The sequence below is a fragment of the Monomorium pharaonis genome, chromosome 3 (genome assembly GCF_013373865.1).
Source record: "Monomorium pharaonis isolate MP-MQ-018 chromosome 3, ASM1337386v2, whole genome shotgun sequence".
NCBI lineage: Eukaryota > Metazoa > Arthropoda > Insecta > Hymenoptera > Formicidae > Monomorium > Monomorium pharaonis.
In genome coordinates, this window is record NC_050469.1 from 4,178,959 (window position 1) to 4,198,016 (window position 19,058).

The window sequence follows — 19,058 nt, forward strand, 5'->3', positions numbered from 1 at the left end:
AAACAGAATTGTTTGATTTCAAAAAAATATAGCATAGGTATGTTTCAGGTAGAATTGTTTCTGCAGTAATTTCAAGATTATCTACATTTTTAATTAATAGAATTATATGTTTTTAACTAGATTCATATCATATAAAAAGACATTTTTCATATAAGAATACATACATGCTATAAATAGTTCATATATTTTATATTTTACATTAATACAAATCACAGAAAACATGAAATATTTCCTAAATTAATCTATAATAAAAAGTTCATTTTTAAATAAATGCATTTTACTATTTAATCCTAAAATAATCTATAGAATATGAAAATCCAAATAATTTTTTCAAGGTTGTTATTTTTATTATTTTAAATTATCTAATGTTAAAATTCCTTTTCTTTAGTATTATAAGAAGTGATAATTAATGAATCATCTTTACACAATAACAATCAAATGTTTGTACTGAGTATGTCATAAATGTATTGTTTAATCAATCTTTTAAGATACAATTTTTTATTTGTTCTAAATATATAAAATACATAAAAGAGTACCTTCTGGGAAAATGCCACTAAAACACACAGCACACAGAATTCTTGACATAAAAAATATCGAGAAGACTAGACCAGTGTGATACTGTAATTCTTAACGTCAGTGTCGAGATCGTTATACTGTCGCTGCGCACATATTATATGTATCAAAAAAGCTATGCAATGACAGTATAATGTATAAATACATCTCGCTTAATGGTTATTAATTCACTTGCATTTATTTTAATAATCTAATCTAATAATATACTTTTATGCTTCACATTTGTCTTAAAGACTTCGATAAAAACGAATAAAATTTTACAAATTTATTTTAGAAAGTAAAGACTATAAAGGCTATAATACAGATGTATGTGCATAGTTCATTATGCACTACAGTTATAAGCAACAAAGAGAATTATAGAAACATGGGAATAAAATTGATGCATGTAGAGAAGTTTTTTTTATCACATCCACCTGTTATAAGAATTTTTTATTCGTGTAACGATAATGCTGGAAACTTAACGGAAATTTAAAAAAAAAGTGGAAGCAGAATTTTAAATATACTTGCAAGTTGACCGTTCGATACTCACGAGAGGTAATATTGAAAGAAATATGAAGAAATTTGATGCACAAGAGGTAACATTGAGCGCTAAAAAAAAAACAAATGTCAGTCTTTAGACATCATTGAATATAAAAAGTTCGAAATATGACGGATACGAAGGTGCTTATACTTTTGATTGTAATTATCAAAATAGCTTTAACGAAATATTTTATTTGCAAGCATTTATAGAAATAATTTATGTCTTATTTTTTAGTGTTGAAATTAAAGTAAAAATTTTACAATTTCGCCTTTTTATAATAAATAGTATTTTCTTATTAATATATTAAAATATAGTAATAAACATTAGACATACACATACAAACATACACACACGCGAGCACACTATATAAATTAAAATTAATTATTCTCATTATTTTATTTTAAATAATTTTATGCAGTCGGTCTGATCTAATTATAAGTATGTTTAGAATTATATGTATTGTGTGTGTTTTTTGTGAATAATTTTATTATAAACTTATCAATATTTTTGTAGGAAGATTTTGAATGGGCCGTGAAATTAAACCGTTTTACTTTAAATTTTATTGGACTTTGGCCTAATATAGCACAAAATCCTCGGCAGAAGTTAATGTGCAATTTTCGAGTATTGGTAACTTTGATGGGATTAATAAGCCTTCTTATTCCCTCGATACATTCCTTGATAAAAATTTTCGGAAATAGTTTGCTAATGTTAGATAATTTACAATTTACTTTACCAGTCATAAGCTGCTTGATTAGAATAGTAATTCTATGGTGGAAAAAAGAAGGTAGACATTATTTTTCATAAAAAATTTAAATAAATTTTTAAAAAATTTTAATATCACACATAAATTAATTCCTTAAATTAATATTAGTAACATTAAATATCTATAAATTGCTTAATTCGTTTATATTAATGGAAGCTATTAATACATAAACAGATCTTTTATATATAATATATACACATATACCAGATTATTTTAATAATTATGATAATTAAATATCTTATTTCGATTATTTTACCCTTTTTATACTTAGAAAATGATATACACCTAATTTTTTTTAAATAAATATGTAAAATCTTTTTATCGTTAAAAATGTAATTTTGCTAATTATTCTGAATGTAAAAATATTATGGATAATTAACAAAATATTATATTAAACATGTATCTATTCACATAAATATACACATTTTTACATAATGTATCTACATGTTTTTATATTACTACTATTACTAAATAAAATTATACGATATTTACGTGCAATAAAATTTAAAAAATATTAAATTCATATTTTTTTAAATTTAAAATTATAATATTATTATTCTACAAAAACAATAATGTTCAATTTTTTTCCTTCTGTACATTTTACTATTCAGGATTAAATTAACATATTTTAATTTACCTTACAAATCCAAGTATGTAAATAATGCTATTTTAATGTGTGTGATTTAGTTTTCCGCCTAAAAAAAAAACTAAATTACACAAACAGACATTTTTTATTTGGATTTGGAGTGCAGCAATATTTTAAAATATGTATAATATTATTTACTTTTTAAGCTATTATACCAATTATGAATATGATAACGAAGGATTGGATAAAACTAAAAAGTAATTCAGAGAGACGTTTGATGATCCGAAGAGCACATAGTGCACGTATAATTATTATTTGCTCTTACTGCATAATGGGATTAGGTTGCTTCTTTGTTGCAATACTGCCCATTTTTGGAGTAACAATGAGACTAACTCCGAATATTACTGATCCTGGAAAACCAATGCCTCTACAAACATATTATATTTACGATATAACAAAAAGGCCACAATATGAATTGACACTTATTAGTCAAATCATTTACGTAGCTATTGCCATGATGGCTTATACTGGCATAGACAATTTTCTCAGTCTCGTAGTTTTTCATATATGCGGTCAATTAGACATTCTCAAAAATCGTTTACAGCAATTGGATAAATATATAAATTACCACGAAATGCTAAAGTGCTGCGTAGCAAAACATATTCGTTTGCTTAGGTTTGTTATTTGCAAGAAAATATAAACGTGTAAATGTAAAATACGGAGTATGTAATCAAATATATTTAGTACACAAAATAACTTTTGTAGAGCTATTGATATCATTGAAGATACATATAATATAATACTTTTTTCCTTATTTATATATTTTGCGATACTTTTCGCTTTCTATGGGTTTCGAATGATTACTGTAAGTGTTCACACAAAAGTTTGTATAAGAACTGTAGAAATTAATTTGAATTAATTTTGTCATACATTTTAATAAGAAATACATTCTAGAAAAAGGTCACCAATACTACTTTGCGACATACTACTTTGTTTTTAAATAGAACAAAGTAATATGCTTTTGAATTTCTTAAACAAAGATTAAAAATAAAATTTTTTTAACAAATGTAAATTAAAAATTGTTTTATTATCAGATTGTATACAATCATTTTTATAATACTGTTTCACATTTTACAATAATTAATATTTTTACAACACAGCCAAAAATAAACGCCTGAGAAATTAAATTCTAAAATTGCATAAGCTACTTCTTTCCTTTTCTTTTTTTTTTTTATTCTTAGAAAACAAATGCGAGGAGACATTATTACTCCAAATAAAATTCAAATTGCACTTATTTTTACACAATTTTCATGTTTCCTTTGCTTTTGGATTTTTCAATACTTCTCTGATAAAAAACCATTGTTTATTACATCATTGTTTTCTTCACAAAAACAAATAAAATGTATTTTTTAATTATTAATTTACTGCCCCTAGAAAGGATTAAGACACCCGAGAAGTCGGAGTAATGTTTCATCCCATTTTGGTCTTTGAAGGTAGGCAAATTTAGTTTTGTCTTCTAGCTAGAATTAACATGCGTCACGTGTACAAAAAATATGCATTTACCAGTTAACGTACATAAAGATTCTCAAAAACCTTTCAATATACAAAACATTTTTGTCGATTATATTTTTTCTGTTCCGTAAGACGCAACAGTACGACGTAGCGCGATTATATATAAAAACAATTATTTATATAAAATTTTTTTAAAGTAAATTTTATATAGAAAAAACCATAAACGTATAAAATCTGAATATTGATTTCTTTAATTATCTAAATAAATTATGTTTTTATTAGTATTACTACAGTGAAACATTTAATTTTTGAGAAATAACAGAATGCCTATTTAGGAAGTTCATGCCAGTATTGACGACCTTCCTCTAATAAAAAATTATGATATTTATGTGCATATTATAGAATTTTAAATTCAAATACTAGTCACAATAATAATATCTTCTTTATTTGATTAATTAGCTATTCGATGAAGGAAATGATATGTCGTTTGCTCATTTATTATACTTTGTTTCCACCGTTTTCAATATATTTGGACATATGTGCATATATTGCATTCTTGGTGAAATGTTGATGGCCCAGGTTTGTAGTATATATTTTTATTTTTATATTATATATATTATATACATATGTATATTACGTAGGTGGTTTAAGTCAAACCAGTCAAACTTTTGAGTTTACAAAATAAAAGAACCAATATCAAGGAGCGGAAACTTGCATTTATCCTTCGACACTCCTCTGCTACACTCACACATCCATCCCAGTGCCCAACCAATGCCTGGAGAGTCCCAGCATAGAAAGATCAATCATCACGTCTGAACCATTTTAGGCGAGCCCGCTTTACTTCGGGGACTCTTTTAGAGATCCAAACAGGTGGAAACAAAATGGAAGCTGCATTTGTTTTGTAGCAGGGGAGTGTGTCAAAAGATAAACACTGTTTCCGCTCCTTGATATTTGTTCTTTTATTTTGTAAACTCAAAAGTCCCGGTTTAACTTGAACGACCTAATATATATGTTTATAATTAAACAATTTTGCCAATTAAAGGTTGCATAATTAACTTTATAAACTACTATATGATAGCAGTTTATGTTTATTTAAATGTGGAATAATATACATAATAATTTAGACTATAATTCATAATAACTTAAAAGTATTTTTATTATTTTCAAGTGTAATAAAATATATTACGCGGCATATAGCAATAAGTGGTATACCCTAAACACAAAAACTGTAGATGATTTATTTTTTATGATGACAAGAGGTTCTAAACCAATCTATCTCACCGTTGGAAAAGTGTCTCCTGTTACAATGGCCACATTTTGCAGTGTAAGATATTTTAATGTTTAGCTATAACTATTACATTAAACACTTAACAACTATATCACTAACATTTTTTATACAATTTATTTATTTATAACGTACATTACATATGTTATTTTAATGTGTAAAATTTAAATGTTAATATTTCAGTCTATTTGTATTGTAGAGGAAAGAAAGGGGGTTACAAACTGTCATGTTATTGAAATATAAAATATTTATGTGACAATTCTTATCAATACAAGTATATTACCCATAGAGTTCTACAAATCACGTTATAAACAAAAATTCCTCAGATATACATATACATATACAGGATGATTCCGAATGACCCAGCTCACACAGCACACTTTATATTCTGAAAGATATCTGAAAGATATCGTCTGTTAGATATCTTTCAAAAAGCTTTCTGAAAGATGTTCTGTTGTATGGGAGGTGTTCTTACAAAAATGTATTTCTCAGCTAATTCTGAGACGATTTTTCTTTCACGAAAATTTTGTCCATAGCTTACTTTTTGAATTGTAAAATAAAATAGTTACCGAATCACGGGAGCCATACAGAAGGTAGGCAGTGACGATGCGACTTATCATCCAACACGGGTGATTACAAATTTGATATCTCCATACTGCTTGACAAATGAATAATTTTACCGAGAATAAAAACTTTACATGTAACATTTCACATGTAACAAACAAATAAGCCGCGAGATGATTACTCGGTAGTGATTAATAGTAATGAACTGATTAATAGATTTATAAATCAGTCGATCAAGTGCGTGAGTAAATTTTCGATGCGTATTGTGTAGCAAGCAAGAAAAAACTTATGACTTATCGATTTGTTACATGTAAAGTGTTATATGTAAAGTGTTTATTCCTGATAAAATTATTCATCCGTCAAGCAGTATGAAGACATCGTGTTGGATGGTGAGTCGCGCCGCTCCTGCTTACCTTCTATATGCCTTCCATGATTCAGTAACTATTTAATTTACAATATATCATGAATGCCACATCTAGTTCGTAACCACCTTCTCTCCTCTACGATTTTCAACTCCAATATTATATATTTAAACTAATACTGATAACTATATAACATTAAAAAATGTGTTTTCAGTTAGTAAAAACGTCTGTTGGTTATATATCCGTTTTGCACACAACAAGAAATTAATAGAAAAAGTGAGAAAATTTTAATTCTTTTTAATAATTGTATAATTTTTTATTCTGTTAACTTAAAAAATATGCCAGTATAATTATGTGATCTGCAAAAAAATAAATCTTATTATTTTCAGAATATGCCAAAAATCTTATTAAGTTGAAGAAAGATACCAATATTGGCATAAGCTCTTAATAAAGCGGTCTCATCTTACTTCTCGGAAACTAAAACTTGTACTGCATAATTATAATATAATTTATCTAGATAATTAAACTAAGAAAAATAATTCATAACATTCATGGTTTTCTTCTATATAAAATTTGCTAAAGATAAAATATTCAAAAGTAAAAAAAAATTTGCAAGATTTTTCTCTTGCAAATTGCATAGTTTAATATATGCATAGTTTTATACTATACATACATATACATTTATATACAATATCCTTTCAAGTATAAATTTTTTTTAGAATTGAGAATGCAAACAAGTATATCAAAGATTACAATTGCTATCGATGAAATTACCAGACTTGTGATCTTTTCTCACAAAGAAATATACACACAACAATGATTTTATATTTTACATTTTAAACTATGAAGAAAATGGAAACAAAATTACTTTTAATAACTTACAAAAAAAATCCAATATTATCAAAAACACACATACTATATAGGTAAAATTATATAATTTAAGGAAGATAATCGTACAAATTTTATCCTTGCTTTTGAAAATTTTGTTTTTAACCAATTTTATATAGAAAAAAGCGATAGATGTATGAAGTATAAGTTTTTTGTTTAAGCACATCATGTTTTTATTAGTATAAATACAGCATAATGTTTAATTTCCCCCCAAAAAAGATGTCGTAAAATCCTATGTCAATATTAACCACCTTTCTCTAGTAATTTCTCAATTATACATACATATAAGTAATTTTATATATATACATTAAGAAATATGTTTTCAATTAGTAAAAACGTCCTATATATCCGTTTTGCACACAACAAGAAATTGATAGATTGATTTGACGTTAGATTATGATCTCTATATTTGTCAACGTAATAATTCGTCATTTCTAATAATATTAAATCTTATTAATTAATTTTATTAATTAATATTAATATTAATTTTTATTGCATAACAGAAATAATTTTGTTCTTTATACGTGAGTTCTTAAATATATACCTTATACATAAAAACTAAAATGTAAAATTAATTACAATTTCTTAATAAAAATTAATATTGTTAGATTATATATTATAAGTAGATAGATACAAATCTTTAAAAAATGATTAATTCTTTACTAGTTTAAACAAACCAACAATATATAATAATATTGGCCAGTTTTATCGTTTATAACTTAAAAGTTATTCAAATTTATTTTTATATAGTGTTTAAGATCTGAATTAAATAGTACATATATTTTTAAAATATATCATTGACCAAATTTATATAATACTGAATTGCGATTGTGGTACGACTTGCATAGAATTATTTAATTAAAAGTAAAATTTGTTAAATATTTAATTTTCTTCCACTAATATTTAATTTAATGTAAAACATAAAATAATTCTTTGATTCTAAATATATTGATGTGCAATAACTCAAATGTTTTTTAAAAATATACGTTAGTACGTTATACATTTTTCATATCAAGTAAGTATATAATATACAATAAACAATTTTCGTATACTTTATCTTTGTTAATAGTCTTTATTAAATCTATAATCATAAAAGATGCTCAAATAGGTATAAACCTATTTGTTTAAAAATTATTGGAATTTTTTCTAAAATAGTTATGTACCTGTATTTTAAAACTTCTTTAATCAATAAATTTATTATATAACAAAAATAACTAAAAATTACATAGAATTGCTGAAACTATAAGAGGAAGATATAGAGGAATGAAGATCGACTGTTGCAAGAATTACCGTCCACGGCTATATTTTAATGTTAATGTATATAGCCTGATATTAACTACAGTTATAAGCTATAGTCGATTATTGAGGCATGAGAATGTAACTGATGCACCTATGCATACTTTTTTTGTCAGTACAGCTATCTATTATTATCTAATTTTTTATTCATTACTGTTTTGCTGGAAATTTCACGGAAATGTTACACAAGAGTAAAAGTAGAATATTTAATATATTTTTTAGCAAGTTTATCTTTTGATACCTCTGAGAAGTATTAAAAGCATGCGCAAAAAACCATTTTCTTCCATAAAAGATACATCGATTTAAAAAGAACAAGTTGGCAAAAAAATTGATGCCAGTCTTTAGATAAAATTAAATGTAGAAGGTTCAAAATATGATGGATACTGAGGTGCTTATATTTTTTGACATTATAACTATAATAGAAATAATTTTAAGAAAGTATTACATCAGCACTATGTGCACATAATAGTAGCACAAAAACAAATAATGTATTGTTTTCATTAATGTTAACAAAAATTTTCGATTACTGGTTTTATGTGTTGGTTTCTTTCTATTCATATTAAATTATTCATAACGTTAGCTACACACGTATTTATTTATGTGCTCTTTTGTAAAGTGTATCTAATTATAACGATCAATAATTTTTATTATTTATTTCTAGAATTTTATTATTTAATATTTATTTCTAGAATAAATAATATCTTTAAATTCTTGTTTAACCAAGAAGTGTTCAAAAATATTTTATTTTAAAATACTTTATATTCTGTTTGATTTTTTAAATATGTAATCTAATTGTTCCTTATGTTTGCATATGTTTAGAATTATGTAATCCATATAACAAACTCTAGACTTATCAAACTTTCTACAGATAGGTTTCGAGTGGGAAGTGAAACTACATCGTTCCATTTTAGATTTGTTTGGACTTTGGCCCAAAGATATACACAATTTTTGGGAGAAATTAATGTGCAATTTTCGAGTGCTCATAATTTTACTAGGATTAATATTCTGTCTTATAATTCCTTCTGTACATTCCTTAGCAATAATTTTTGGAGACTTGATGCTAATGATAGATAATCTACAATTTACTTTACCAATCCTATGTTCCTTGGTTAAAATCATGATTTTTTGGTGGAAAAAAGAAGGTAAACATCATTTTCTACAATCTGTAAGGTAGAGTTATTGAATGTATACAAGTTGCTTAATCATACCTTTTTAATATTTCATATTATATTATTACTTAATATAAACTACATTTAGTGACACCTAGCATTTCTTAAGCACCTTAAGTTCTATTATTACATCATAAAAACAGTCATCTATCTAAAACTCGTATTGGTCATTAACTTTGCTTATAGTAAACTGATTTATTTTTAATGTAAAATGTTAAACATTGTATTATGTACAATAGATATCTAAAATATTAGACTGCAGTTCAAACATTTATACACTAAAAAAATATAATATATATAATAAGATATGTAGTTGCGGACTGCCAACTACAGATATACTCAATACAATAATATATGCTATTGCAATATCAATATTGTACTTGCATTAACAATAAATATTATTGTATTGAATATTTTATGTAGTTGACAGCCCGCAATTACATATGTTATTGGCTATATTACTTTTTTTTCTGTGTATGCATACGAATTGGCACAAAGTATCAAATAATAAATACATTAAAAGAAGACAATAAGAATATAAATTGATATGTAAAAAATACAATACTATACTTAAATTAAAAAATTTAAGTAATAAGTACGCATTTAATAGGTACACTTTCTTAATTAATAGGTACATTGTTGTTTACGGAACTCTCAGCGCTTTTGCGTGTTTTGAAAACGCTGAGCTCTCTTTTCTTGGTGAATCACGCAAATACACGATATGCTTCAAATCTTTATTAATTAATTTTTTTTAATTATTGAAAAACTGGAGAAATAAAAAACTTCTTTAGTTTTTAATCTTTCTAATTATCCACAAAATGTTAATAACAGAAAACTTTTCTTATAATATTAATAAGTACATTTGTATAATAAAACGTAACAATGTGACATATGTGCGCAATAAAATTTGTAAATTAAAAAAAACATTTAAATTTAAATTATTTAAAAATTACAATATATTTTAGAGTAGAACAAAAAATATTGTTCCTTCTTTTTTTGTTTTCTGCCGTTTAGAATTAAATCAAGAGGCACGGTAGTGCCTCGCGCCAAGTGTACGCGCAGCGAGGCACCACCGCTGCTTTTTTTACGCGAAACGCCGTTTGCGATTTTCTGTAATTATCGGATTTTCAATAACGGCTGAATTAATTTTTTATATACTTTAATTCAATAACGTTGCAAAATGTGCATAAATTATTTATTTTTTAAGCTATTGTCTCAATTATGAATATGATTGCGGAGGATTGGATAAACTCAGTAAACGATCAAGAAAAAAGTATAATGATACGAAGAGCGCAGATTTCACGCATAATTATTGTTTGTTCTTACTGTTTAACGGGATTACAATGTTTTATCGTCGTTGTACTGCCTGTTTTTGGAATGTCAATGAGACTGACTCCAAATATTACTGATCCAGGAAAACCAATGCCAATACAAACCCATTATTTTTACGATATAACAAGAAAACCACAATACGAATTGACATTTATTAGTCAAGCCATCTATATAGCTATTGCCATAGTAGCCTACGTTGGAATAGACAATTTTCTCAGTCTCCTAATCTTTCATGTATGCGGACAGTTAGACATTATTGAGAATTATTTAACACATATGGATAAATATATTAATTATCACAAAATATTAAAATATTGCGTAACAAAACATATCCATTTGATTAGGTTTGTTATTCACAAAAAAAAGATATTTTAATTCATTCCAACTGTACGATCAAATATATATTTACTGCATGAATGTTTCTTATAGATCTATTAATATTATTGAAGACACATATAATATAATGCTTCTTTCCATGTTTATATACTTTGCAGTTCTATTCGCTTTCTACTCATTTCATATAATTAGCGTAAGTATAAACGTTTAAGAATCAGAATATTTGTTAATGTTTTTTAATATTAAAAAAGTACTAACATTAACCCTCCATTATCTTACGGTGGTATAGCATACTCAAAATGATTGAAAATTGCATAACATTTCTAAAAACTGAAAGTGTGTGTGGAACTGGATGTAAAGGGAAAAAACATTAAATGTTAAAACCACACTTTTATTTATCTATCTACCGTCGTCAGGTTTTCATTATATGAAAAAGTCGTAGTTATTGCTAATTACTTGAGGTTGGAAACATATCCCTGTGCAATGACAATGTAGGCAAAATAAAAAAATTTGAAGTAAGTAAATCGTTATTTTTTAAAGAAATATTATTGCAGAAAATAATTATTTATTAAATGCTTTAAAAAAAATGATTAACTATTGCAATGACAATACTAAAAATTAAAAAATACCTTTTCTGTTTTTTTTCGAAACGTTTGTTTTTAACATATTTATTTCATAATTACTGAGTTAATATCTTCTTTTTAAAATTATATTTAAGAAATTGTCTATGTCTACAAATCTTTATTTTTACATAAAAAAGCTTAGTTGTATGTTTTTTTTAGTGTAAAATTATAATTTTAAAGTGCAAAAATATTTCGTGCTCTTTTTAAAAGTCATGCAACTTAAAAATTATTAAAATAAATATACCAACTACACGAGAATGTTCTGACACTTTTTTTATTAAAATATATATAAAATATACATCCTCAACTAATATTCAGTTCTTTAGTTTATTTAATTTAACTTTATATTAATTTTAATTAATAATTGAAAAAAGACAGTTCTTTGTAATTTTGTTAAACGAACAATATACTTTTGTTTCATACTATTCATACAACTTTTTTTTAGACTCTCCAGAATAAAGATTTTACACAGTTACTTTAGTTGATGCATTTCATGCACCGTCAGAATTTAGAAACATTTAAACATTAACGGAGTATGTCATACCACCGTGCGGTAACGACGGAGGTGAAAATACAAACCGTAACTAACGATTAAACTGTGTCAAAACTCATTATAAATGTTAAAAAAATTTTTTAATTATCCAACACAATTTTAATCATCTCAAATTATTTAATTATAAAATTTTAATTAACTTACACATTTTAATTGTAAACAATGACACTTCATATATTAATATATTATAAATTAATTAGTTGTTCGATGGAGAAAATGATTTACCATTTATTCGTTTGATGTTTCTAATATTAACAATTTTTAATTTATTTGTACATATGTCTCTATATTGCGTGCTCGGCGATATTTTGATGGCTCAGGTTAGTTACACATGTTCTTTCTTTTTATTGTAAAAATCAAATAAATTAAATATTGCATGACTTTTATTTAGTTTCTGACACAATAAATATAATTATTATATACATATATATGTGTATACAATTTTAATATCTGTATATATAATATACATAATAATTTGTATTTGATATTTTTAAGTGCAACAAAATATATTACGCAGCATATTGTAATAAATGGTACAAAATGGATCCAAAAATTGGAAAAGATTTGTTGTTCTTAATAACAAGAGGCTCTAAATCAATCTATCTCACCGTCGGAAAAATACCTCCTGTTACAATGGCTACATTTTGCAGCGTAAGATGTTCAATATTCATGACCATTATATTAAAATACATATTATTAACCAAATTTTACTACAGATTATTATAGACTCTATGTTATATTTTAATTTTTATATATGATAAAATTAATATTAAAAAAAAATATTTTTTAGTTAATAAAAACCTCCGTTGGTTACATATCCGTCTTGCATGCAACGAGGAAGTAATAACAAAAATAAAAAGTAAAGAAAATATAAAGCTTTTATCAATATTACTAGATTCATTATTGAATAAGATAGAACTAAGATTGAGAAATAACGCTTTACATCCATTATTCTGGTGCAAGCGTTACACAGAAACATTTCAACGTGTACAAAAAAACCTTCGCAGAGCAAATGCTTGTATAGAAATGCATTTCGAATATTTATTACAAACATTAAAATAATTAATAATATCAATCAACTTTTTTCAAGATTCCAAATTTTTAATTATAACAATTAATTTTTAAAAATTTGTATTTAATTTTTAATTAAAAGAATTAGTTGCAAAATTAATTTTTGTAATAAACACTTATGCCATAAATGTTTTTTCTTATTCCCATTTCCAATTTTTATTTTTACTTGATCTAGAATTCTTAAATGAACGAATAATATATGATAAAATTGATCATTCTAATAGTTTGTAATTTGTAAGTTATTCAAATCTATTTTTATATATGAGTTTAAGATCCGAATTGACTATTAGTATGTATTTTTAAAATATATTGACTAAAATGCACTTTATAAGTATAATACTGGCTTGTGGTTGTGAGATAACTTGCATAAAATTATTCAATTAAAAATAAAGTTTGTTAGATTTTAATTTTCTTCCACTAATATTTAATTTAATATAAAACGTAAAATAATCCTGAAATTATTTATCTTTAGATTTTTATCTGAATATTTTAATATATAAAACGACAGTAAAATCTGTTAATCTAATCCTTTGCTTGTAAATATATTGATAGTGCAATGTATAATCAAAATCTTTTTAAAAATATAGTTATGTATTTTTTATATCAAGAAAGTCTTATATAATATACTTACAGTAAACAATTTCCGTATTACTTTTTCTTTGTTTTATATATATATATAAGAATTTTTTTTTAATCTATAATTTAATATCTATAAAGATAGTCGAATAAATATGTACTTATTTGATTAAAAAATATTGGAATTTTTTATATTAGAGACAAGACAAGTAGTTTTTTTGACAGTCATATATTTATATATTTTTTTAAACTTCTCTTATCTCTAATATAAAAAATTAGATATATATAACTTTTTCTAAAATAATTATGTAGCTGTATTTTAAAACTTCTTTAATCATTGAATCCATTATATAATAAGAATAACAGATTATATAGAATTGCTGACAATATAAAAAAAATATATAAAAAGGAATGAAGATGGACTGGTGCAGGAATTATCGTTCATGGCTATATTTTAATGTTACTGTATATAGCTTATCATTACTTACAGCTACAATCGGTTATTGAAGCGTGAGAATGTAACCGATGCACTTACGCATACTTTTTTCAATACAGCTATGTTATTATCTGATTTTTTATTCATTGCTGTTTCGCTAACGTAACGTTTCGTAACGATCGGTGCTGGAAATTGAACGGAAATGTTAAACAAGAGTAGAATGCTTAATGTATTTTTTGCAAGTTCATCTTTTGATACCTCCGAGAAGTATTAAAAGCATACCCACAAAAAAAGCTTTTCATTTTCCATAGAAGATAGGTCGATTTAAAAAGGAATGATGACAAAAAAATTGATACCAGTCTTTAGGTAACATTAAATGTAGAAGGTTCAAAATATGATAGATACTGAGGTGCTTATATTTTTCTACATTGTAACTGTAATTGAAACAATTCATAGAAAGTATTTAATCAGCATTAAGTGCATATACTGGTAGCACAACAACAAATAGCATCTTGTTTCCATTAATGTTAACAAAAATTTTTTATTACTGCTCTGATATGTTTTTTTATTTATATTAAACTGTTTTAATAATTTTTATTATTTATTTCTATAGAATAAATAATGTCTTTAAACTCTTGTATATTCAAAAAGAGTTCAAAAATATTTTATTTTAAGATACTTTATATTTTATTTGATTTTTTTATATTGAATCTAATTGTTTATCTTTATTGTTTATTATCTGTATATGTTTAAAATTATGTAATCCGTATAATGAACTCTAGACTTATCAAACTTTCTGCAGATAGGTTTCGAGTGGCAAGTGAAACTACATCGTTTCATTTTAGATTTGTTTGGACTTTGGCCCAAAGATATACAAAATTCTTGGGAGAAATTAATGTGCAACTTTCGCGTATTCATAATTTTACTGGGATTAATACTCTGTCTTATAATTCCTTCTATACATTCTTTAATAATAATTTGTGGAGACCTTATGCTAATGATAGATAATTTACAATTTACTTTACCAATTCTATGTTCCTTGATTAAAATCATGATTTTTTGGTGGAAAAAAGAAGGTAAACATCATTTTCTGCGATCTGTAAAGCAGAGTTATTCAATGCGTATTAGTTGCTTAATTATATCTTTTTAATATTTCATATTTTTATTTAATATAAACTGCATTTAGTGACAAATATATTAATATGTGTATTAACATATGTATTCGGACAATATTATATATCAAACATTAAATTTATTTTGTAATTTTTGTGTAATGACAAAATTATCTTATAAAAACAGTCATTTATCCAAAATTCATATTGGCCATTAACTTTGCTTATAATAAATTGATTTATTTTTTATGTAAAATGTTAAACATTGTATTACGTACAATAGATATCTAAAACATCAGACTACAGTTCAAACATTTATTTGCGTACAAATTGTTACAAAGTATCAAATAAAAAATACAATAAAGGGAAACAATAAAAGAATATAAACCAATATTTGAAAAATACTATAATATATTATAAATAATTTAAGCAGTAAGTACGCATTTGGTAGCTTTTTCATAATTTTAATAGGTATACACAAAGGAGACATTCTCATTTATAGAATCCAGTGCTTTTCTATGTGCTGAAAATGCTGAGCTGTCTTTTCTTACCAAATCACGCAGATACGCGATAATTCGCTGCACATATTTATTAATTATTTTTTCGTTAATTATCAAAAAACTAATAAAATAAGAAACTGTTTTAGTTTTTAATCTTTTCTAATTATCCACAAAATCTTAAAAGTTACAATAAACTTTATATAAAATATTAATAAGTACATTTATATAAGTAATATAATTTAACAATGCAATATTCAAGAGCGTAAAAATTTGTAAATTAAAAAAAAATAAATAATATTTAATTATTTTAAAATTATAATACATTGTCTTTTTTTTTTTAAGAATAAAACAAATAATAATTTTTTTTTTGTGTTTCTTTGTTCTTAAAAATTAAATTTAGTAGTATACTTTAATTGAGTAACGTTGCAAAATGTGCATAAATTGTTTATTTTTTAAGCTGTTGTCTCAATTATGAATATGATTGCGAAAGATTGGACAAAGTCAGTAAACGATCAAGAGAAAAGTTTAATGGTACGAAGGGCGCAGATTTCACGCATAATTATTGCTTGTTCCTACTGTATAATGGGAGTACAGTGCTTCTTTGTCGTTGTACTGCCTGTTTTTGGAATGTCAATGAGACTGACTCCAAATATTACTGATCCAGGAAGACCGATGCCAATACAAACCCATTATTTTTACGATATAACAAAAAGACCGCAATACGAATTGACATTTATTAGTCAATCTATTTATGTAGCTATTGCCATGATGGCCTACATTGGAATAGACAATTTTCTCAGTCTCGTAATTTTTCATATATGCGGGCAATTAAACATTATTGAGAATTATTTAACACATTTAAATAAGTATATAAATTATCACAAAATATTAAAATATTGCGTAGCAAAACATATCCAATTGATTAGGTTTGTTTATGATTAGGTTTATTTATGAAAAAAAGTATTTGGATTTATTCCAACTCTCTCTCTCTCTCTCTCTCTCTCTCTGTACAATCGAATATATTTACTACACAAATATTTTTTATAGATCTATTAATATTATTGAAGATACATATAATATAATGCTTCTTTCCTTGTTTATATACTTCGCAGTTCTATTTGCTTTCTACGCGTTTCATATAATTAGCGTAAGTTTAAACATTTAAAATTAGAATGTTTATTAATTTATTTTTAGTATTAAAAAATTATTAATGTGTAAAATATAAACCCTCGATCATCCTACGTGAGTATGGCATACCAAAATGTGTGAAAATTGCATAGCATTTGTAAAAATTAGAAGTGAGAAATTGGATGTAGAGAGAAAAACACTAAATGTTTAAAGCATGTTTTTACTTGTATATTTTTGGTATAAAACTACCATCTTAAGCTACAAAAATATTTCGTGCTTTTTCTAAAAAATTATACAACTTTTCTGTTTTAATCAAAATAAACTTTTAAATTTAACAAAACAAACTTTTAAATTTAAATAAAACAAAATAAACTTTTTAATCAAAATAAATACTAATTACACGATAATATTTTAATACTTTTTTAAAATTTAAATATGCATAAAATGCGTCTTTAATTGTTCAATTTTTTAGTTTATTTTTACTTTATATTAATTATAATTAATAATTGAAAAAAGACAGTTCTTTGTGATTTTCTTTGTGTTCTTTGTGATTTTGTTTTATACAATTTATACAATTTTATACTATTCATACAAATTTTTTTTAGAATCTCCAGAATAAAGATTTTACACAGTTATTTTAGTTGGTGCATTTTATGCACCATCAGAAATTAAAAACATTTGAACATCGACGGAGTATGCCATACTCCCGTGCAGTAACGACAAAAGAAAATACGTACCGTAACTAACGATTAAAACTATCAAAACTCACTATAAATATTTAATAAATTTTTAAATAATCCAAAACAATTTTAATAATCTCTAACAATTTAATTTAAAAATTTTAATTAATTTACACAATTTAATTTTAAAAAATAACATTTTATAAGTTTATAAATTAATTAGTTATTCGACGGAGAAAATGATTTACCATTCATTCGTTTGATGTTTCTAATATTAACAATTTTCAATTTATTTATACATATGTGTCTATATTGTGTGCTCGGCGAGATTTTGATGGCTCAGGTAAATATATTACACATATATTTGTTTTTTATTGCAACATAGCATGATTAAATTTATAGATCATAATAATTACTAACTTTTTTTAAATTTCTAACACAATGTGTACAATTATTAAATATATATAATGTACATAATAATTTGTATTTAAACGTACTATTGATATTTTCAAGTGCAATAAAATATATTACGCAGCATATTGTAATGAATGGTACACAATGGACCCGAAAATTGGAAAAGATTTGCTGTTTTTAATAACAAGAAGCTCTAAATCAATCTATCTCACCGTTGGAAAAATATCTCCTGTTACAATGGCTACATTTTGCAGCGTAAGATGTTCAATGTTTATGATCATTATATTAAAAATACATATTATTAATCAAATTACATTTAAGTTTATTATAAATTGTCATATATTTTAATATATAAAATTAATATGTGTTTTTTGTATATGTGTACAAATATTAAACTTTACAATTAATTATATTAAACTTAAATTAGTAATCAAGTTATTATTAAAAAACATATTTTTTAGTTAGTAAAAACATCCGTTGGTTACATATCCGTCTTGCATGCAACAAGGAAGTGATAAAAAAAAATAAAAAGTGAATAAAATATAAAGTTTTTGCCAATATTACACGATTCTTTATTGTAAGATAATACTAAAATTGTTCAATAATACTTTACTTCTGTTAGTCTGGGTCAAGCGTTACACCAGAAATACTTCAACGTGTACAAGAAAACTTTTGTAAAGCAAATGCTTGCATAGAAATGCTCGACATGCATTTCGAACATTTATTATAAACATTGAAATAATCAATCAATAATACCAATTAGCTTTTTTCAAGACTAT

General features: G+C 24.6%; 3 protein-coding genes across 3 annotated transcripts; all 3 read left to right on the top strand.

Annotated features, from left to right (window-relative positions):
- Positions 1-307: 307 nt before the first annotated feature.
- On the top strand, positions 308-7,502 carry LOC105837994 (odorant receptor 67c). Its single transcript, XM_012683235.3, has 8 exons — positions 308-1,233; positions 1,607-1,877; positions 2,649-3,117; positions 3,208-3,307; positions 4,414-4,533; positions 5,123-5,278; positions 6,380-6,441; positions 6,555-7,502. Exons 1-7 carry the CDS (start codon positions 1,219-1,221, stop codon positions 6,431-6,433), a joined length of 1,185 nt encoding a protein of 394 aa, XP_012538689.1. The 5' UTR covers positions 308-1,218; the 3' UTR covers positions 6,434-6,441; positions 6,555-7,502.
- A 1,530-nt stretch (positions 7,503-9,032) lies between these two features.
- Positions 9,033-15,222, top strand: LOC105838329 (odorant receptor 45b). Its single transcript, XM_036284405.1, has 5 exons — positions 9,033-9,491; positions 10,726-11,194; positions 11,280-11,379; positions 12,563-12,682; positions 12,858-15,222. The coding sequence occupies exons 1-5, from the start codon at positions 9,311-9,313 to the stop codon at positions 13,086-13,088; spliced, it is 1,101 nt and encodes a 366-aa protein (XP_036140298.1). The 5' UTR covers positions 9,033-9,310; the 3' UTR covers positions 13,089-15,222.
- LOC118644803 lies at positions 15,222-17,071 on the top strand. Its single transcript, XM_036284404.1, has 2 exons — positions 15,222-15,521; positions 16,515-17,071. The coding sequence occupies exons 1-2, from the start codon at positions 15,341-15,343 to the stop codon at positions 16,997-16,999; spliced, it is 666 nt and encodes a 221-aa protein (XP_036140297.1). The 5' UTR covers positions 15,222-15,340; the 3' UTR covers positions 17,000-17,071.
- Positions 17,072-19,058: the final 1,987 nt, after the last annotated feature.

What these genes read in the sequence shown, in the direction of transcription:
- LOC105837994 (XM_012683235.3), top strand. An exon ending in TCTATGGTGGAAAAAAGAAG is followed by an intron (nt 1,878 to 2,648) that starts GTAGACATTATT and finishes TTACTTTTTAAG; the next exon opens with CTATTATACCAATTATGAAT. An exon ending in GTGAAATGTTGATGGCCCAG is followed by an intron (nt 4,534 to 5,122) that starts GTTTGTAGTATA and finishes ATTATTTTCAAG; the next exon opens with TGTAATAAAATATATTACGC.
- LOC105838329 (XM_036284405.1), top strand. Translation starts at nt 9,311, where the DNA reads ATGTGCAATTTTCGAGTGCTCATAATTTTACTAGGATTAATATTCTGT. An exon ending in TTTTTGGTGGAAAAAAGAAG is followed by an intron (nt 9,492 to 10,725) that starts GTAAACATCATT and finishes TTATTTTTTAAG; the next exon opens with CTATTGTCTCAATTATGAAT. An exon ending in ACTCATTTCATATAATTAGC is followed by an intron (nt 11,380 to 12,562) that starts GTAAGTATAAAC and finishes TAAATTAATTAG; the next exon opens with TTGTTCGATGGAGAAAATGA.
- LOC118644803 (XM_036284404.1), top strand. Translation starts at nt 15,341, where the DNA reads ATGTGCAACTTTCGCGTATTCATAATTTTACTGGGATTAATACTCTGT. An exon ending in TTTTTGGTGGAAAAAAGAAG is followed by an intron (nt 15,522 to 16,514) that starts GTAAACATCATT and finishes TTATTTTTTAAG; the next exon opens with CTGTTGTCTCAATTATGAAT.